This window comes from Charadrius vociferus, unplaced genomic scaffold (assembly GCF_000708025.1).
Source record: "Charadrius vociferus isolate BGI_N301 unplaced genomic scaffold, ASM70802v2 scaffold114, whole genome shotgun sequence".
Taxonomy (NCBI): domain Eukaryota; kingdom Metazoa; phylum Chordata; class Aves; order Charadriiformes; family Charadriidae; genus Charadrius; species Charadrius vociferus.
The window spans coordinates 65,871-88,468 of NW_009647949.1; the positions used below are offsets into that span (position 1 = coordinate 65,871).

The following is a 22,598-nucleotide window of genomic DNA, read 5'->3' on the forward strand; positions in this document are numbered from 1 at the left end:
AAAGCAAGTTTCTTTTAGAACCAAACTGGGTATTTTCTTTTAAAGAATCTAGCAATCCATATCTCAGTAGTCTTCTACATACTGATCCTAATCTTCCACACAAGCATGCATGTCCCCTTTTGCTTTTAACGTTATTTGGCAGAGCAGCATTGCATAAACTTTTCAGTGACTGGGACATAGCTAACATCATATTTATGCAGTTAAATCCATGTGTATCACACCAGTAGTGAGCTATAAACTAAAACAGAATTCCAAGACTCCATTAATTAATTTTAGAAGGAAAGGGAAAACTACGTCCGTTATGTCCAAGTTGAACAGCAATGTTTGATAAGAGCGGCCACCCACCTCTGATGTCTTGAAGTTTAATATATACAAATGCCTGGTTTTAAGGTAATAAAGCAGCTGATTGTATCTACTACATGCTAGTCTATGACACCATGTCAAAAGCTTAAAAAGGAAGATCATCTCCTTTTAGTAGCATCTAGCAGACGTCGGAACACAGAAAACCTGGTATTACCTACGTAGTGTCGTAAGGTGCACAGAAGCAGTTTTACCAAGGGACACAGGAGCCGAGAAAAGTGAGTGTTCAAGTACCCCCATCAAAATTAGAGTTCACAAGCTATAGGTCTTTATCTGCAGTTTTGCAGAAATTCACTTCGAACAGATGAAAGTAAAATAAAGGCATGTTAAATAAAACAGTGCCCACATAAAACTTTCCACCATTTCTTTATCAGATTTGCCTTGAGCATCTAAAAAAATAAAACAAACACCACGCTTTTCCATGCTGATAACAACAGTATAACGAAGTCCAAAACAAGCTGCAATGCTGTTGGTTTTCAAAAAGCTTTTAGAACTGGAGATGAGCAGTCCACTGTAACACTATGTTTGGGTCAAGATGATGTAGCTTTTACAATTCATCCCTGTAGAAAGAAAAACACATGCAGTTATGTTTCTCCTCCCCTTGGAAATCATAGTTGAAAAGTTTTGATATTGAATCAGATTACATTTAAGTGCTTGAGCACATCAGCAAAAATTCAGAACACTCCTCAAGCATTTAAGAAAAAAAAAAAGGAAAGACAACAGCAATCCCGTATCATCTCATACTACTATGTGATGTATCGTGAAATATGGGTCCCTCTATTTTACATTTAATAAATCATTTCGTTTAATGAACTTCCCCTGCACCACACAGCTAGTTACACAGCTACCTGTCAGCCAGACTGTCGGCTACATGCTGGCAAGAAACTGAGCCAACTTACTAGACAGAGTATTGGCAAAAAAACATTCTCTGCAGCTGCCAAAAAGGCAAGTTTAGCTTCAGCTGCAGTCTCTAAAGAAAGCTAGGAACACAATCTCACCTCAACATCATGCAGTCTGTACCACTTATTTTACTTATTTCGCAGAGTAGCTCAATTAGCTCTTGAAGGAATTACAGTAAATCAGGACTAGGTTATGGAAAGGGTGAGGGCAGGATGGGGGGAGGGGGGTGTGTTAAAGAGAGATTTAGGTAGGAGAAAGGAGTCAAGAAGTCTCTCTAAATCACTGCAAGGAATCTAGAAAATGTAGGGTTTTGTTCCTGTAGGACACTTAAAACACATTGAAACAGGAAACCCATGGAACCCATATTCCACTATATTAGTGGAATTAGAAATTACACTAAATTAGTGATTTGTTTAAATATTTCTAAGGCATTAATGCAAAAGTCCATCAAATCTGAAAGCTGTGCACCATGCCATTATGAATGTTGGAAAATTCAAACAGAGGTGTTTGCTTTTTTCCCCAAGGCACAAACGATCTATAAACTCACAATGAAGTTTGCTGCATTTTTTCTTTTAGTAAGTGCATCACTCTTACTAGCCAAAGCAAACACTGTCTGAATTAAGAAAAACTTCACTAATGTGATTGCTGGCTCAATACACAATCGTATTTCCAGCTGTCATGCAAACTAACCCACAAAAATATAGTACTACATGCACACAAGCAAAAGCTTTAAAGTTACAAAGGCATTATCCTTCAGGAATCACGTAGCATGGAATGACAGCATGCAAAACATTTTAAAAGCAACTAAAAAGGCTGTTGCAACTAGTGCTTAAATGACTAGTTTTCTACCTAATGCAGCTGGGAGGCAAACCTTGTGATTTGTTACTGATAAATATTTGCATTCTTTGCACTTTGCACTGCCTTCTAATAGTGAGGTAATAATAACACAGCTTCAGAGTTGCAGTAATTACAGAAAGCAGAAAAAAGCAGAAGGGGGAAGAACACATCTTGGCAGGAGTAAAGAATACGTATATATATGTTTATAGCCAAAGGTTTGGAAGTTCTCCATATCTGCCTATTTCCAGAATGGGTATTTGCTTACTTTAAATAGATAAAAAAAAATTAACATCCGATACTCAGTTCAGAATGCAGTGCTGGTGAATTTAGGACAAGTACTTCATTCATCCTTAATGCTTCTAGGAGCTGCCTTATCAGTTAATATTTACAACTTCAAAAGCATATGTAAGTAATGACTACTGCTATCACTGGTTTAGTCCCATATGCCTAATTGCTGATATGATTTTCATCCTGATTCCTACCATATACTCTCATAGCTTTGGCAAAACCCTGGTCTTTTACTTGGGGTTTTTCTCTTTTACAAAATGGTATTTGTACTTAGAATTCAAGTAAGTGATAATAACATGGCAATATTTTAATTGTTGGTATTTTGCATTGCTTTAGGCTATTCCTGAGCAAATAATATGTTCCCGCAAGTTAAGTATATCCTAACTGCCACTTTCAAAATAAAGATTCTCATATTCTGTTTATTAGAACATTTACTGTATTAAGGGGATCAGCTTCCCTCAAGAGATTTTTCACTCGCTCTTCACTAGTCGTTAACCTAACAACAGCATGCCAACCCAAAACAATCCATGATGTATGTGCTAAAAATACACAGTGTTTATTTTCTACTGTTAGGAGAAGCTGAGCCTATATGTGCACTATTGGGTTATATATATTAGAAAGTTACAGAAAAGTCTTAAATCATCAGGTAGGTAACACTTCTCAGCTTTCCACCTAATGAGAACAGCTTGCAGACTTAAATACACCTTGCAAAACTGCATCAGTTGATCTGAACTTCAGTTGTATGGATCAGAAGCTGCCAAGCTATGACATCTATCAGGTTCAACTGCTGGTAAAAACCAGGATACTTCCTATTCTCCCAGCGGTAAAACATCTATGCTGCTACAAAGCTTATATAGTTGGAAATATAGGAAAAAAAATATTTCCTTATATAGGAAATAGCAGTTGTCTTCAAGTCTCCTTGTTAAAAACATCCTGTTGTCCTCTCAGCCACAGGAAAGATCGAATTATTTGGAATTTTCCCCCCTTTTTCTGGCCACGACTATTTGCTGTGATTCTTACACAACTCACATGATTTTCTCCACCTTCATATACGCACTCCTTCCAATCTGCTTACTAGATCCTGCTTAGTAAGCAATAGATATATTTAGGTTTTAAGTCATCACAATAGTCCTCCTCAGGCCCTTGGAATTCTAGCAAGAGAATTACTCATCTAATATTGACAACTGAGGCATCAAAGCAACTTTATAAGCTCAAGCTAAAGCAAATGTCAGAAGTCATGAGCTCAAAATTGTCTAAAAATAAATTTAAGAAAGCTTGAAAAATTTTGCCTTATTAGTAAGGAAAACATATTCCACGTTTCCCATTGGGAGTATACAACAAACTAAGAAACATTCTCAGAAAAATCTAACAGGTAACATTTCAGGCAAATGTCAGAGTTCATTATTAGGAGGAAAAAAATGATAAGTCTTATCAACAATAAGAAATAACAGAAGTTTGGCATACAGGTAAGTCATGAAGGTTTGCGATCTGTCTCCACCTCTTCAATGGAAGGTATTCGAATTAAATATTTGAACGAGCATTTATAAATTTATCTGAAATCTGTAACTCTTTTTGACACACTTTGATTTTCTTGTCATTAGGCAGCATTTGACTTTCCCTTTTTGATACATCATTCATCTATGAAAAATATGCTGTCATTACTGATACTGTATTTCTAATTCATATTAGGCTACACTATCAATTTCAGTATCTACTCAGTGTTTCAGCAGCCAATTAGTTCTCCCCTTGTAATTTTAAGAGTAACTAGATGCAGTATTTGGACTTGTGGCATTTCAATCTGGAAAGGTGCTGTTATAAAGTATTTACTATTTGCTATGAACAATCAAATTGAGAGAGTAGGTTGAAATGACAAAGAAAAGGATTTTCTCTGTAACCTATTATGTCAGTTACATCACATGCATTTTTTTCATAAAACATAGATTTCAAATTTAACCTAAAATATTTTGTACAAAGATTTTTTGCCAAAGTAAAATAAAAACTTTAACCATAATAATTAGTCTGCATAGCCTAAAGAATTTTGGGCAGACAATTCCTGCTCATTTTAATTGAAATTAGACAACTAGCTCATCAGGGGCATTTGAAACACTAAATAAGAGTTGCTAAGAAGATAGATATTAAAATATGTCCTAATAAATATTTTTTCCAAAAGGGTGCTTAATCATGTTGTATGTACAGATAAGTGGGATGTGGTAACAGCTCCAGTCTAGTCACTGCAGTTTTTACTCAGAAATATAATACTGTCATTGTAATTTTGTCTTTTATCAACAAATACGAATTTAGCATTATTTTTATAAATCGTTTCTACTAATGCAATATTTTAAGTTTAAAAAAGTAATCTGTTAACTTTGGTAAAGTAAATTGGTTAACAGCATCTGCCTGTTTGGAAATAAAATCCATGATTACAGGAGACTCATTACTAAACATTCCTTACATTGTTTTTCTTTTTAAATTGTCTTTCTGTGTAAGTAGCAAGTGAACTCTCACAGAGCAGTAAAACCAGAGAGATCCTAATTTACAGAACAACTGCCAATAAGGCACCCAATAAGCTGTGTTCTCAACTGTGTGGCACATGAGATCTTCTCTCCTTCCTACTTATCAGTAAGAAAAAAAACCAATTAATAATTGGGAAGTTTTATGTGAAAAGATAAACATCATTCCCAGCTTAACGACATACATGGGCACCTACTACTGGATCTCTGGTACACTAACGTATTTCATTTTTGTACCAGAGATAGGGTCCCTGTGTATATTCTCCTTCCAAGAGGAGAATATACACAGGGATCTCTCCGTCCCACAGAGTCACATTTGAGGAGATTCCCACTAATATTTGGAACTTAAAGATACTACTGTAGCTGAATCCAAAATAGAAAGTTATTGACTAAATTTAAAGAAATCGAACAATATTCACAAAATAAGATTCTTTATTTAGCACCACAATACCAATTTACCAAAATCCAAGGAGTCTTTTTCTTCCACCTAGTCCAGATTTTCTTTTGCTTGAAGTTCCAGTTTTACATAGTAAAGAACGATGCAAAGCGTCTGAAAGTAGCTTTGACCTCAAATACCACTTACAGATCATGTCACTGTTGTGCTGCTTTGTAAAGAGCTCCTTGCAGCCCTAGTAAGGAACCGTACTAACTTCTCCAGTATGTGAATGGCTAAGCAAAAATTCAAGTCACTTCTTTCTTGCCAACTGGAAGGTCTGCTGGCCTAGGAAAATGCTGCTGACCTATCAATTGTATTTTGTGAAGGGACACCAATTCTTAATGTGATGAAACAGTTACCTGGATTAGGAATTAAATTGTATAACATAATGCAAACTAAGAGAATAACAAGCTAAACACACAGGATTCTTGAGCTGCTCTAAAAAAGATGATTGCCCAATGAATTTTAGATTTACAACAACTAGAGTCTCTCATACACTACAGCTCTTTGTTACAGAAAGACTTAAAGATGCTCTTTCAGGAGAGTCTCTAATTGATCTGTGCTCACAGGTCTTCAACAGTTTAGGAATGATAAATTGAAATCTAGAAAATGCAGGAAAAAAAATATCTCTTTCACCTTTGATGCCAGCATAGGGACATGGTTTAGAAGTGGGCCTGGTAGAATTAGATAATGGTCGGACTTGATGATCTTTTCCAGCCATAACAATTCTATGATAAGTAACAAATGCTGATACATAATTAGGAGTTTTCTTAGCATCAGCTGGCTGGACATACACTTTGGAATCACCAATAAAGAAAAACGACAAAAAACCCCCAGATGTGACCTCCTGTAAGATCAGCAGTCCATTGGCAATTATCCTTGAGAAGGGAACGTGAATTTTTTTCAGATCACAAAAAGGACAATTAAAGAAAAAGCAAACATTACAAGAAGTGGACTTCTGAGATTTCCTTTAACAGAGATTTCCAAGTCTGAACCAAATTTAAATGTACGTAGCAAGAAACAGCTTCTATGCCACTGTAGTGATCAAGGTAACCCTTCAGGCTAAGCACTTACCTCTTCTGATAACACCAATGTATATTCTTAATACTTAAATTAAAAATAAATAAATAAAATCAAGAAGTATTTCAGAAAAGAACAGAAACTGGTAAGAAACTCTGGGGAAAAGAACCCCACAATACTCATGACTGAAGAAGGCCCAAAGACAATCTATTACTTCTTCCTGAGCTAGCAGAGAAGAGGGGATGCAAACTGCACAGAAGAAATGCAAAGACCTTAGAATTCTAGTCCTTAATACACTACACTACCTTCCCTACTGTCATTCCAGAAAGCCTTCAATAAACACTATTTATAATAACACACATTGCTGCTACGAAAAAACACAATTGCTATTATAATCAGACCAGGTGAAATGCAGAAAAATCTATACACCCTCTGCAATAAAAGGAAGGCTTAAGGAGAATACTTCTCTTTTCTAGAGTAAGCAGAGTACGGACTGCAAACTTGAATATGTCCACCACATTTGCCAGAGGAGGAAACTGAACACAAAGCAAGACTTCCAAACCCTAAAAGAGGCAGGAAACCCCCGAGTACCACCCTGAGGGAATACTGGCAATATTGGAGAACAGAGTATTAATTTGCATAACAAATACAAAGCATCTGAATAGCAAGCATGCTTCACAAGCTTTGAACTAAGCAGTAACTCATTAAAGTTGTTCTAAAATTAATTTGTACATAGTGGCTATACAGTAATCCAAGAAACACTGAAATGAGGTTTCAGTAAGCAACAGTAATGCAAACTGCTTTATTTGTACTTCTTATGGACATTTTGATAGCTTAAACTCTAAGTGTTTATGTATCCAAATCACAAGCTATAGTCCAGAATATCAAGAGAAAAAAAAAAGCCAAATATCTAAATTTAGGAGTTATAAAGCTCAAAAATTGTTTACAGAACTCAATACACATTTATGCACTTAATTTTAACACAGATAATACATTCACAAGCATTTTCTGCCAGGAAGCAAAACAGGACTGCTGCTTTGTTCACTGGCATACTAATGCCTAGTATGGTTTAAGCTGACAGCTGTGTTATGTCTATGTTACTGACCATTCAATTCAGCAAATTGGAAGGTTTACTCCTCTAGAAAGGCTTTTAGAGTTTGCTGTGTTAGCAAACACAAATATGTCCCCATCAGAGACAGATGACAGACTTCTAATAACATGTCTGAGAATTTTCTGAACACTACACAACTACATTTATACTTTAAGGAAGAAGGGATTACGTTCTCCACTTTCTGCTATTTGGAGGCTGAGAGAAAAGTGCTTACAAGATTATCTGTATTTCCCACGAAGGATTTTACAAAGATTCTTCTTCCTTTGTGACATTTCAGAAAAATAAAAAAATTAACACCCAATTACCACTAACTTACAGGACAAAACTATATTTGTTCTTAAGCAGTATTTTAAAGTTTACCCTAATTACGGGCAAGCTAGTTATAAAAAGTTCATTAGAAGGGAAGTTTAAATTTAGAAAATACTGTGTTCAAAACAAATTAGAAACTTCAACACACCAAAGACTAAAGAAAACATGTCTGAATGAGACAAAGTGCAACCCATGCAATATTTTTCTTCTGCTTTCAAATTAACTCAAACTTCGCATAACCTCCTTTTGGTGATGTCGTAATGCAGACTGAGTCACTTTTCATGGTATGGAGGAGCAGAAAGCAATGACAGCAGCAAAGGCAGGCCTTGCAGTCTATCTGCTTAAAATTCACACCCTTTCACCTTGCTTGTGTGTGGAAGAAGTAAGTGGAACAGAAAATCACTTCCACCTGGACCACTGCTTCTCTTTATCTGTTAAAGGCACATATATCACTCCCATCAGAGGCTTCATTTTGACACTGCCATCTTCTAGTTTGTCATACTGTTCGAGCATCTGGTTTCCCCCTGCAGGACCAACTGGTAATATCAATCTTCCGCCAGGTTTTAACTGATCTATAAGCTAGAACACAACACAGAAATTAGAATGTAACCAGCCACTTCAAAGATGCTGGATCCAAAGTTTGTTACATTAGATTAATAATTTGCCACAATTTATCTATCTATGATTATGGAGTAGATAACTATTTCAATTAGGAAAAATAAAAAATGCACTGAAAATGAGAGTATTGCAACAACATGGTACAACAAGTGGTATTACAGAAACATTCACAATAATTTCATGTAATTCCAAAAGAAGGTAAAACAGTAATTGGATTAACTGGGTTGGTTGCGGTTTTAGTTTCTATGTAAGAGGGGAAAAAAGGAACATAAATCACAACTTTATTTTTAGAGTAGATTCAATCTTTTTAAACTGCCAGTTTTAACTGTTTGATATTTATTGTGCATCAGTACAGGCCTATTTTCTAACATTTTTGGGGTAACTGTCCCCTTAAGCCCTCAGGGTAAGATTTGAGATTTCTCACTTTTTTTTTTTCAATTTATCTTTCTAGAATAATTTTGCTAACCAACAGCTCCTCTTTCATTCTGTGAATGGCACAGCTTTTTATGAAACTAGTCTAAAATATATAAGTAAGATAAGTGACAAGTAACAGAGTATGTGAGAGAAGTGCTTGGATTTTTTTCTTTTGCTTTCATAATTGAAGAAGGTGGCTAATCACAGTAGTCTGAAGAAAAGTTCAGTACTTCCCAGACCCCATGGAAAAAAATCTTAAGCCCTGTTACTAAGAAAAGTTATAATTAAGAACTGTTTCACTCACTAATGAGCTTTAAATTATCTTTTTAATTGTCATCTGTCAACACTTTGCTGGGAACACACCCTCACTCCCCCCAAAAAATTAAAAAAAATAAACCAGCCAACATCTGGAAATGTCTAACCTGTCTATAGCACCTCAAACCTCCAGTCCTTCACTATTCCTCATTAAAATTCAGATTTTAAAAAACGTAACTGGTATCTAGCATATCAAAATCATGCTATATATTCCCATTCACCTGATGTAAGGAAGGAAAAAAAAACTTATCTGCAAGAATGTACTTCACATATGCACTTTCTAAAGTCCCTAATTACTCTTTAGCTTTTCTAGTAAGAACTGCCCTGTATCCACTCTGAAAGCTACGAACACATCGCATTGTCTGTATTTCCAGCTGAGCATACCACTTTTCCACCAAGCTCAATGCCTTGGAATCTGGGAAACAAATACTTAAATTTTGGAACTCAGTGTTTGATAAAACCAAATTCATTTATTAAATAAAATGTTCCAGTTCATTGCTATAGGAAAGGGTTGTGCACAAGTCATTTTAAAATGTTTATTTAGAGGAGAGTTATTAGTACAACTTTTGCAAACCAACAGGAAGCCCAATTATAACAGAAACAAAAAACCCCACACCATAGAGTAATACCACCCTGCCCACAGATGCTCCCAGCAGTGCAAGTCTACCAAGTATTTTACGTATATATGTATGTAAAGTGTTCTTTACAGCTAAGAGATCACGGAACGACAAACATAAAACATAAAGGCTTACTGCTTGGGGCACAACTGGTGCTGCAGCTCCTACATGAATCGCATCATAGGGAGCTTCTTCTGCATATCCCATTCTTCCATCTCCCACTGCAAGAAAACACTTTTTTTTTTTTTTTCAACATTTTCAAAAGGAGTGGAGAAAACAGCTGATCTGCCCATATCTATAGGCAGATAAAAGGCTATCCTCAGATTTCAACTCAAATTCTGCTAAGTGGTGATAGCATGATGAAGTCAGTTTAAAAATATTAACACAATTGTAAAATAGATGCAATGAAACATCCTCATACATAATACACACACTTATAAAAGATATGAAATAGTACTGAAGCACCTGAAATTACAAAGCATGGATTTATAATGAAAAGTTCTTGAAGACACTTGGTCCACCCAGAAAAAAATACTTAAGTACTTATGTTCCCTACGATTTCAAAGCAGGTGACTTTTCCCCTCATTTACTCTCTCAGAACGTACACTTAGCTTTGCCTTGCCTTCATGCGCACCATTCCTAAACATAATGCAAAACATAAGTCTAAAGCATTAAATCTCAGAAACACGTATCAGAAGACTCCAAAGGTGAGGAAAAGACAAAGCAAGTATTCACACGGACTATATACCTGTAACTGCACTAACGGTTGGAATGAAAGTCCGTACCTGCATTCATACCTCAGTGCAGTACCACACTGACTCCCACACATCCTCCTTTGCCAGCAGATCAGTTTCATTATCCTTCCGGCAGACAACTGCTGGACTAACACAGATAGCCAGGTCAGACCTGGGGCTAAAGCTCCAGGTGGCTGCTTGGAAGATGTTAGGGGTAATTAAGTTATTCAGCAGGCTACTGATGCAGCTTCAGATTTGGTGGAGAACTCACAGAAGCACCCTACCACAGATGTCTCATACCATCCTAGTTATGCAGAACGAAAGGTGAACAGATTGTTGGTTTTTTTTAAGCCACTGAAATGTAGCAAACTAAACTAGACCTCAAGTTAAGTTTTGAAAGAAGATGATGTGAATGCAGCATCCACTGTATTCACAGGAAACCAATGGGAAATTCAGAGCAAGTTACACAAGCGCTCTCTGGAGCTATTTATGAACAGAAGTAGTAAATGATGCTAAACCATCCATAAATTCACACTCAGTGAGTGCAGAAGTCCCAGTAATCAGTCAAGAAGAAATCCTCTGCTCAGCACAAGTAGTCATTTGGTGTTTCTCATCTTCAGACTGAGCTTTGACTTCTGCACAATCACTATTATCACAGGTAAATTAAAAGGCTGAATGAGTCAAAAGAAGTTCTAGGTCTCTGCCAGATGCGGAGAATTTGTCAGCATTTTGCCTTCCAACAACTCTTGTGAAAATATGGAAAAATATTTTCAGGAAAGGAAGGAAAAATACATGGTGGCTGTAGCAGGTTTCATTTTTACCTCAGTGATAGCGAGGGCCCCTTGGACAGTAACAACACCCTTAAGTATCCAAGAGTGTACAGTAAGATCTGGAGAGCTCCTTGAAATGATTGAAATTGGGGAGTTTGTCATCTTTCATATTAGGTCCTGAAACAAGACCCTGCAAGGACTTTATAAACCCAAAGCTTAAGGGCTATAAGAGAGTATATTTCCCCAGTAGCTGAGAAACCCCCCGTTAAAGCTCAGTGACTTATTTCCTCATATCATCAGTTCTGACCAGGACAAGCTCCAACCAAGCGCCACAGGCAGAAGCTGCCAAGCAAGAACTACCAATGATTCCTTCAAGAGAACCCATACCTACCGATCATGAATTCCACTAAGTCAGCTTTTATTACTGTTGCCAGTAATGAAGATGAAAGTTCCACTATTTCCAGGGCTTAATCTCTCTGACTCTGCCAAAGTGGGTTCTAGTGGAACAACCATCTCAATGCGGTCAAGTATATAATTTGTATTTGCTTATATCTTAGCAGCACTATACAGCTCCTCTAAAGACAAAGTAGTGATGTGTTACTGTATCAAGCTGCTGTTTCATCAGATAAGGCAATGGAGAAAGACTTCTTTAGCTCAAACATAAAGACACTGCTTTGAATGATTTTAGTTACACAGGGAGACAGATCCTCATTCCCTAACATGCAGCAATAGGCATTAGAAGCAATGACCTCCAGTACTGAAGAAGATTGCTAAGTTGAAGGAACAGCTGTGAAAGAAACTGCTGTTGACTTCTGAAGAAGAATGCATGTATTCCGAGACTTAAATGCACCTTGTGAGCTGTCCAGAGAAGTCTGAATGTGACTTCACACATCTTATCACTTCACTGACAGTGGTAAAAAGGACACAAAACATCTAAACCCTTTGCTCTTAGAATTAGTAGTCTAAACCGAAGCCATCATTTTCAGAATCAGCACCCCCCACCCCTAAAAAAATCATTCTCCTTTATATGCATCAATCACAGCATGGCTCTTCCCTTTTAATACCCACAAAAATTCTCCTGTCTACAGCAGTCACGTATATATCCACCTACAATGGGAACACACTTTTAGATATCCAGAAGATTAAAAAAAGCTCAAGTTAAGTCAGCATTCATACCTTCAGTGTGATACAAATTACTACATTATTCAATGTCCAAGGGGAAACAGCAGCCCAAATTTTGAGCTTGCACTTACATCCTGAATAACATCGCCCATTCTACTCAGATCTCCAGTTACATGCTGCCTGTTAATGAAATAATCATGGTGGTGGGTGGTGATGAGAGAGGAAGTACTGCGAGGACTTTCTGACATAAGAGGGTTTTGTAGCTCATTTTCAGACCTAGACCTGATCTGCAGATCATGGTACTCAAGCCTTCAGTGTGTCTAGGCAGACCTGTTTCACACAGAGTTGCACCATGAGCACAGAAACAGAAGAAACTAGTTCACTGTGGTTAGAATACCCTCATTCCCTCCGTCTATGTCTGCATCAGCAAATAGTGCAGTACAATAGAATCACACCTGTACAGCAAAACAGTTTCTGCTAAGAACCTGATGTCCATGCAACATATGCATTTCAGAAAGATCACTCTGGTCTAGTTCTAGTCTTACGGGCTTAATATCCATTAACATATCAAACATTTGGTTGCTTCCCAGAGTACATAATCCAGTCTAGTTTCATCCAAAAGGAATCAAAGGTTGTGCTCTCCAGGAACGCTCTCATGTGAGACAAAGTATGGTAAGTGGAAGCAGTTGAATGATTGACCTCAAAGGCACCCTCCTGATTTTAAGAAAAAACAAAACAAAAAAAACCAAACCACACACACACACAAAAAGGCAAAACCCACCACAACCTAATAGAGACACACCGTTAGCATACCTATTCCCAAGTTCTCAGGGCAGGTATATTACTGAGACATCCTAAAATAATATTGATGCTTCTGAAATGCAATTATGGGATATCTGAGGTACGACAAAGCAATGGAAAATGTTTGAATCATACTTGTGAAAAGCCAGGAACTGACTTATCTAGACTAAGTCATACAGTTCCCATCACCAATCAGCCCTGGGTTTTCAGGGGTTTTTTGATTGTGTGTTGGGGACGGGGATGTTTGGGGTTTTTTTTGGGGTGTTGTTGTTTTTTTTTTTTTTTATTAAATAGAACAGCTCTGTCTGGATTCTAGCTCCACATGAAAGAGCTCCCAGGAATCCAGCACAGTTGAAACATTCTTCTCCACCTAATTCACAAAAGCGCTGCTCACCCATCTGTACTTTTTTAAAAGTGTATCTCACAAAGAAACTATTCAGAAGTCTCTTAGTCACTCTGCTACACAGTCAAGCATAATATAGATGATGATGTTTATTTAGAATTCTAGACTCCCAAGACCATCAGAGTTTGTTTCAGGTATAACCAGAAGCATAAGTCCAAATTGCTCTTATACAGCAACAATGCAAATTATCCCCCTATTCCACCTCTCCAGCCCCAGTCTCAGTATAACTTCTCTTCCAAGAAAGCTTAAGGCATAAGCGTTCTCAGTAATGACACTGCATTTTATACACTTGCACAAGTACATGTGTTGATCAGCTTATTTAAAAAAAGGTTTAGAAAACTCCCTCATTTACAAAGAAAGACCAAGAATCAAAATGGTAATTAAGGTAAGAGCCAAATAACAAATAATAATAATTTTTCCAAGTACTCTTGTAAGAAGTCTCAAAAAATAATCCAGACCTTCAACTTCTTTTTAAACTTAATAGAATGATAATGAAGGGAATGCTTTCCTCCTGCCAGTTTTGCATGTTCAAAAAAAAAAAAAAAAGCTTCTTTTCAGTCAAAAAACCCCCAATTCACTGTCCTTGTATAATTTTAGCATTATTTCCTCTCAGTAACTCTGATTGAATTAAAGCAGTTTGGTGTCAATTAATCACTTCCCTAACATACAAACACTGTTAATTTTAAAAACAAGTGAAATAAACTTCAGTGATGCATACTGCCAATCTAGTACTTTTTCCACTTAAGTCTTTGCATGCAGCTTTCTCAACTACTACATCAGAAGTACAAAGACTTTTTTGAAATGCTCAAGTTTAGATAACAGTAAATTTAATTCCAGAAAAGTTGTGCATTCAAACACAATTTTAAATAGCAAATTGAACATGACAGACCTTCAGCACGTAAAGTATTTTCACTGGAAAACACTTCCCTGTTAAGCTTCTCTAACAGAATGATTACATATTCTTAAGATTACCAGAAGTCATATTCTCAGAACTGTGTGAAAATAATATTTTTCAAAGGCCTAAAGATCACTTGGATTTTAAAATTTTCCTTTGGCTCTTATTTCTTTGGTTTAACTTCTTAAATTAGAATTTTTAATCACATCTAATTCCAGTCATTTTCAACCAGCTGCTAGAAAGAATACCAGTTTAATTAGTAAGTATATCAGTCTGATGCTCACCAATCAGTTTCACTCTTCCTGAAGACAGCAATGTGGGATCATCTTTTTTGACATTATTTATTGAGTCATCTACTAGTTCTTTGATATGATCAATTCCTACAACTTGTCCTTTGGGACCCACCTGGAATAAAAATATATAGTTGAATAATTTCTGCTAGTTTTGATTTATTTATAGAATGAGTATTTCTAGCTTCTGAGCCCATTTCTCTCAAATAAAAGCAAAACCAGTAAAGTGGTAGTATATTTTCCCAATGTTACCAGAACTACTGCTTGGAATGACACATCCTGACTGCTAGAAGCAATTGGTAATTAAAGTTTGTCAGTACAGTCTTATAAATGCTTGTTAGAGCCATCTTTTTGAGATGTAATTCAGTTAAGTTATACTATTAGTGGAGATTTCTTCCCTGAATTTTTAGAAGTTAAATTTGATCATAAGTGTTTGCATTACCTGCAACAGAAAGTAACAACTTCAAGGACAAAGACTAGAACTAATCTCCTTTCACTTTGAATAAACTTACTTAAAGATTAAGGTTTTTCTAGAGAAGACCTTACTTCAAGGAAAACATTAAGTCATGCATTTTATTCTAAGTTATCTCAAGAGTCCTGTTCTTTCAGAAGCAAATGCAGCAATTAACAGTCAGGGACAAACTACCTTTCACCTACTCTTGCATTCATGAATCTACTTTCAGATTTACAGCTCTCTTCCACAGAAAGAGTAGGACTTTTGAGAGTTCATAACTCACAAAAGGTCACAAAAGATCTCTGTATTCTGAGGGGGGAAAAAGACCTACTAACAAAAACTTCTCCGTTACAGGTATTTCTTCTGGAATTGTGTCTTTATTCAAGAAAAATTATTCCAGTTTTGGAGAGAGCAAAAAGAATCCAGATCTTAAAATCTGACCATTTTTAACAGGATCCAGCTCAAAGAACACAATGGCAGATAATGTCCTCGCAGTCCATGTTGTCATACAGCTTTGCCTTTGGACACATTTCAATGCATTGGTTATGTTTCTGTATCTTACATTTTAATGTTGCTAAGACATGGAAAATTAATAACTGGTTATTGATATCATGGCATTTTTTTCTGGTTTATTATGGACAAGTCCTATGTTAAAAACATCGAAAAAGCAGTGTTATCTCTTCTTTTTCAAGTGGAAGACCACCAGTCTAGCCTTTGAAAGAGCAAGACACGTGGCCAGTTTTCACTATGACAACCACAGGTTGCTATTTGGAGGAATGCCTAACAATCAGTTGTACCAGAAGCTGGGAAAAGATCAAGCGTAGTCCAAAGGGTAACGTCACAGAAGTTGTAATTTAGCAAAATGATCATAGCATGAAATAACCTGATATAAAAGCAAGTGAACCTGCGGCTACATGTCACAGTCCATTACACTACTTCTGAGTCCTCAATTACCTTTATTTACCTGGAAATCTGAAGTGCGTGCAATTGCAATAGCAAAATGGCACAATTTTGGGGAACTCCATGGTCTGTTTGGAATAAAAACGTACTTCACTCCTTTTATAATTCCAGTACTTACAGGAAGAAATGTACAGTTATTTTTCATTGAACTTTTTAAAGTAAACTTTAAGCTTTCCCAGTAGTACCACAAATGAGATTATTGTCATAGGAGTAAAGCCGTCATAACATCAATGTGAACTCAGGCACTTGTGCCACAAATGAGAACTATTCATTCTAGGTCTCAAGTAGACTAAACAGCAACACCCACATGATCCAGTAAGCACATCCCCAACTGAATTTTGATAGCAAAACACTTTACCATCATTCCCCGTAATATACTTCTTTCAAGCTTTTGTTATTGTTAGAAAGAACTTTACAAAGTCAGAGCAGTACGTATTGTCTTATTCATCCTAGTGGATGAAGCAAGATCCATATTGCACAGTAGTAATGCTATCAAAAAGAACAAAAGCATTTGTGCCATGTTTCACAAAACATGTCTGTAAGGCATTCCACAGCATACCGCCAAGGAGGTTTCAGAAGAGGAACATGACATTCATATGGCAATAAAAAGATAGCTTGCAGCTTTTCTTATATAGCTGTTTTAAAAGAAAAAAGGGCACAACCACATCTTATCATGTCTTATTGAAAATGGCTATTCTTCTATGCATTCACAACTTTTCAGTGAGAAATACACATAACTGAGAAAAGTTTTAGCGCTTGTAGGACTGGAGTTCCCATGCATGCTACTAGCACTTGCTTACCGACTACAAAGTTAGACCAAAAATAATAGGTAGAAAGTTGAATAAGTGACATTTAAGATTTCCTCAAAACTGCAGTTTGGTTAAATAAAAAAAAAAATGTAGCTGAAATAAGTTATTTTGCAGCGAACACTTAAAAAACTTGAACACTTTTGCTAGTGCACTGCCCAGCCCTAAACATTCTTACCTAATTGTTAACACAGAAGTGATCACAGATTCAAATCAGTGTTTGAAAATGGAAAACTAAGTAGCAGAAAAACCGTATGTGAATTTATCATATGCATCACCATATTCCAAACTAATTTCTCAGAAAAACAAAAAAAAAAAAAAAAAAAATCTAATCGGCAGTTTAATGAAGGTCTCTGCTAATTATATAGCAATGATAAAGTCCTGGAATAGAGAAAGAAGAACTGATTATATTGCACTACATTAATTAGTCTAACAGTACTGTAGTTACAGCCATCATAAAACAAGTTTTTTAATCTTTTTTTCTTAATGTAAGATAGGGTGGAACCATGGACAATTCTGTATGTACAGGCTGAACAACACAGAGATTAAATTACTTAGGGAAGATGTAAAAAGAATATAAATTAATATCTAACTTAGAAAAGATTAAATGGATACTTATAGTGAAGTTCACGCAATATAGTAACAAAAAAAAAGTTAAATTCAAAGGCAATTTATATAAATACAACATATTTCCCTGTGGAAATAGGATTCTTTTAGGTCTCACTAAGCTCTCGTCATAGCAGGAAGACATGAAAATTGATCACAGTGAGAACATTCATAGCCACACAAGATAACGTAAAAATTGGGCTGGACAAGACAAACACCTCCTTCCTTCAAGCTTAAAAAGCAACCACTAAAATGCAATCAAGAAAAAAAACCTTCCCCTCTAGGCAGTCTCTTCACCACCACACAATTTACTGGACCCTTTAACTCAACGATCTAGTATTAACCAGGGTAAGAAATGGGTACTAATCAGACACAGGAGACTAAATTATTTTCTGTACAATCTACATCAGTCCACTGCATGAATTATGCTTTCTTCCCCCCATCCCTCCCCACCCCCCTTTAATTCAGAGCTATGCTACAGTTCAAGCAGTTCTGATGGTCAAGTGATTAAACTAAGTATCTCACCATTCGCGAAAAGCATGCTGTAAGGATACCACTTCCAGATCCTACATCAAGTGCTTTGGCTCCTTCATGTAACTGATCGGACAGAAGTTCAAGAGCATATGCATGCTAAGAGAAGATGACAGAAAATTTCAAAATATTTTAAGTGTCTATTTTACTCAATATATGTTCATCTCTTCAGTGATTTTGGACAATGCACTGAGGATTCCTGTAAGAAATTTCAGAATTATTTTCTGTGTTGTGAGAGTTAACTACATGATAAAATCATTGTTATTTCATGGACTTCAAAAAATTGTGTGTATATATTTATAAACTCATCTGACCAATCAAGCCTCTATCACACAATTTATATATAGTTATTGGGAAAGACACCATAAATCAATTTAATTCTCTTCAGGTCTGGTGGTTCTTACTGTTCCAGCAGTATATGGCCCATAAAGAATTTAGGTTATCATTACACTATATACATTGGAATAAGCTGGGACAGATTCTAGCTAGGAAGAAGGATGCTCTGGAGCATCAAGGAAACTGGCTATTAAAACTACCTCTTGCATTACCTGCACACTTGCTGAATCAGAGAGTAGGAAAAAATAAGTTTTCTTTTATAAAAGCAGATAGCCAGGCTCATATATGAAATGCAGTAGCCTACAGAGAGACTTCATGAGCAGTTTTGCTTTCCTATGCGATGGACCAGTACACAAACTAAGCTTAGGTCGCACACTAAAAAAACCAATTCGTTCTTCAATGTTTGAGGGTTGGCCATTACCACACTCTTACGGCTTAATCCATCACACCCAGAAAACAGAAGTAATTAGAACATATATTGTTAGAAAATTGATTGTTAACATTCGCCTAGAGAATACATTTTCTTTGTGCTCTAACACTTCATATAATACTACTGCTAAGCATAGGATCATTCAAAGATAATGACTTAGGTGAGTTAAAATTTAGAAAACATAATTAAAACTTATTTTCTCCCTTAGCCACAGTAGTTTCCTCTGTCTTTCCTTGAACAAAATCATTAACATTTCTATGAGTCCTGGGTTTTTTGGGTTTGGTTTTTTTTTTTAATATATTGATAACTAGGTAAATTCTAACCCAACTAGGTAGTTTGTAGTGAAGAGGAGCAGACTTTTACTATGTTTTGACACTTTCCAAATATTGCAAGGACAAAACATACGCTTCTATTCATCCTTCGTGTCGAATAAAGACACAGAATAATTAGGTCTGTGCTAGATCTATGTACTGAAATCCCCTCTTAATGCTCAGTAATGAATGTCCTGGTCTCAAACCACTTGGCAAAAAACCTGCATCTTTGTACAATGTGGGTTACTTTTTCATGTCCAAAGAATTAAAGGCATTACAGCAACACCACAACATAGAAATCACTGTTACCCACTCCTGAATAATTATATTTTTATAAGTTAGAGAGTCAGAGTAATTTAGGTTGGAAAGGATCTCTGGAAATCCTGTGGTCTGACCCTCTTTCAACACAGGGGCAATTTAAATTAAGAGTCCTGTCCAGTCAGCTTCTTTGTACATCAAAGAAAATTTCCACAATCTGTGAAACCTGTTCCAGTGCTTAACTACCCTCAATGGGATTTTTTATGTTCACCCAGGCAATTAATTAGAACTTCCCATGTTGCATTTTTTTGTCCACTACCACTCATTTTATCACTGTGCATCTCCAAGAAAAGTCAGGCTCAATCTTCTCCGTGCCCTCCCACTAGATAGTTCACAACAGCATCACTGCAATCAACTGTTCATTAAATTTGCTAGAATAAATATTTTATTTCAGAAGCATTTGGACATTTATAAAATCACCTATACTAATTACATAAGTTTAAAGCTTACCATATGTGGAGCACTGATTGTTGCTTGGAACCCTGTAAAACAAGAGAATGGAAGAATATGTTGATCATTGTTCAGACAGCAACCTTACGATCTTTATTACCTTGACTGTAAAATGCAATACCTTAATTGTCACCCTCATTCAGGGCACTATGCACACATCCCCCAATGGTTATACAGATACTCTTCCTTCAGAAGTGAGTTAAGGCACATCAGCTGAAAGCTATGCCATGTCAATTCTGGACAGGGGCTGGGGGGGTTCTATCCTTGATCTTAGTTACAATCTCCATTTTGCCACTATATTGTCTTAGCTTTATCAAGTATGTGGAATGCAGAAGAGTAATGTCTCCCAGAATAATGTAATGCATTTTTCACTCAGTCCCTATGTAAAAATCTGAATTTGTTAGTTTGAGTTTGATGTAGTGGGGACCATAGAACTTCTGGAGACAATAACCTCATCTGTTTTGCAAACAGTGCATACCTATGAGAACACATGGAGGAACACACCTATATTTGTTTCTGCGGAGATATATACGTTTTTGAGTATGTATCTTAAAAGATTTTTGAATTTTCCTATACAACTAATAAAAATCCTATTACAATTCATAATTCTCACCACCCACTACTAAAAAAATCCAAGAATTTTCCTACAAAAATAATAAAATCCCACTATAATTCATAGTTCTCACCACCCACTATTAAAGGAGGGAGGGGGGGAATCAAGAAAAAAAGAAATTAGTACATTCGCATAACTCATTCTCCTGCCTTTGAATGATAAAACTGGGATCTGGATGGGAAACAACTGTCCCATCAGCAGATCTTCCCTATTTTCATATTTTAAAGAATCTTATGTAAAAGTTTAAAGAACTCCGCACTAGTCTCAACTGAATCATTTCTGTAAAGAGAGACTGTTTCTGACTTAAACTGGATACAAATGATTTTTAAGTATTTAAACATCAGCCGTACCAACACAAATTGCTGTGGTTTAATAAATACATATTTACATGTATTAATAAGAACTTAAAGGACTTGACTTATTCAAGTATGCCAATCACATTCTATAACAAATTGAAACTTAGTTAAAAGCTGTTGAAAAAACTAATAAAGAACTAAACACAAATTTTAAAAATTATGTTCACATTCTTAACATATATATGACAAAGGCAGTCACAGTTATGCAAATTAGAACAATCTTAATCATTTTTACATGATGCTCTTACCTATAGACTGTGGAGAATCCATATAAGGGTTGTATTTTGCATAGTGGCAACGGTCTGTGGCCAGCATTACTTCAAATACCTTGTCTGATTTGATTATTCCATTCTCTATAAATAAACAATTAAATAAATAAAAGTGAAGGCATTGTTTCTCTTCTGCAATGCAATTGAAGAGCATATGAAATACATTAATATATTCCTACTATTGTGAGAAATCATGCTATTTACCCTCTTTAACACCCTAACCCTCATCATACTAGAATTTAAGCTGTGGTCCAGACATCAAACAATGCTTAAGTCAGTGAACTTTGAACAAGACTTTCCCAGCAATTACAGATGCTTTTCTGAAACAGTAGAGACCATTTACAAAGATGCATCCCCTAGAAAAACTCAACTTCATACACACCTTTGATATTCCTGAAAACACAGTCAATAGGAAACTGATACTACTCTACACACTGAACAGGATACACCTCATATTTCTAAGAAGCTATAAGTAAGTAATTATTGAAAAATATACAAAAGTAGGTTGGAAATGTGAAGCTGCAGCATCCTTGCTCAGTATTTTATTTTGTGTTGGCAAAAGAAAAAAAATCCTTTTGTAAAGACACTCCTACAGAATCAGAATTCTTATGCTGGGGCAGACTGAGGCCAAAGAGTTTTTATATCAAGACACTTTGAATCTTTGTTCACTTTTCAAAATAAAATGTAAATGCACATGCATGTAAAATTTCAGAAGCACTGTGCAGTGCAGCCATCTTTCCTTGCAATTTTATTGGAGTTTAATTGATAATTCTTTTTTTAAAGTTCTAAAGAGACATTTATAAGTAATAGAAAACTTTAGAAAAGAAATGGAAGAAATTAATTCATTGCTTGCTTTAAAAGATACAGTATAAACTACAAATGACTGAAATTCCAACAATGTATTGCTTCATTGAACTACTTACTTTAAACGAGGAAGATTTATTTGGAAAATTATACTTTAAAGGAAAAAAAACAGATAATTTGACTACCTTTAAAATCTAACCCAAAAGGCAGTAACATAAAAATCAGATTAGGAGCTTCTGTAAGATTGTTCTAACTGAAGTTGCACCAGTGTTTTTTTAAAGTACTACCAACATTAACACACCTATGTCCAGGCCTGAGCTGACTTCTGCAGAGGCTTCCCTGACTCTTTACAGTATGCTCCCACTACCTTTATCAGTCATGAGATTTTCTTCTTTTTTTTTTTTCCCCCTCCATCTAATACCCATTTCCAGGATTTGATTATCCTATATAACAGAGGCTTGAATTCAGAGAGCAAAACAACCCTCCTAAACATTTTGCTTTTTGGTCTGAAGACAAAGTATCAAATAGAACGCCAACAGGAATATACTACCAAATTATTAAGGAAAAGAACAATTATTTTAAAAAAATATTCTTTTTTAGAATT

The 22,598-nt window shown here is 35.9% G+C and overlaps 1 protein-coding gene across 4 annotated transcripts; it reads right to left on the reverse strand.

Moving 5' to 3' along the window:
• On the reverse strand, positions 1-21,344 carry PCMT1 (protein-L-isoaspartate (D-aspartate) O-methyltransferase). 4 transcript variants are annotated; one of them, XM_009883283.1, is made up of 7 exons: positions 21,170-21,268; positions 19,953-19,984; positions 18,102-18,206; positions 14,745-14,865; positions 9,871-9,956; positions 8,181-8,350; positions 1-920 (listed from the first exon to the last, which is right to left on the reverse strand). In XM_009883283.1, exons 1-7 carry the CDS (start codon positions 21,234-21,236, stop codon positions 908-910), a joined length of 594 nt encoding a protein of 197 aa, XP_009881585.1. In that variant the 5' UTR covers positions 21,237-21,268; the 3' UTR covers positions 1-907. The 4 variants fall into 4 exon arrangements, with proteins under 4 accessions (XP_009881585.1, XP_009881583.1, XP_009881582.1 ...); XM_009883281.1 differs by having other exon boundaries at positions 835-920; positions 8,134-8,350; positions 21,170-21,344; XM_009883280.1 differs by lacking the exon at positions 1-920 and having other exon boundaries at positions 7,978-8,350; positions 21,170-21,344.
• Between the last annotated feature and the right edge of the window lie 1,254 nt (positions 21,345-22,598).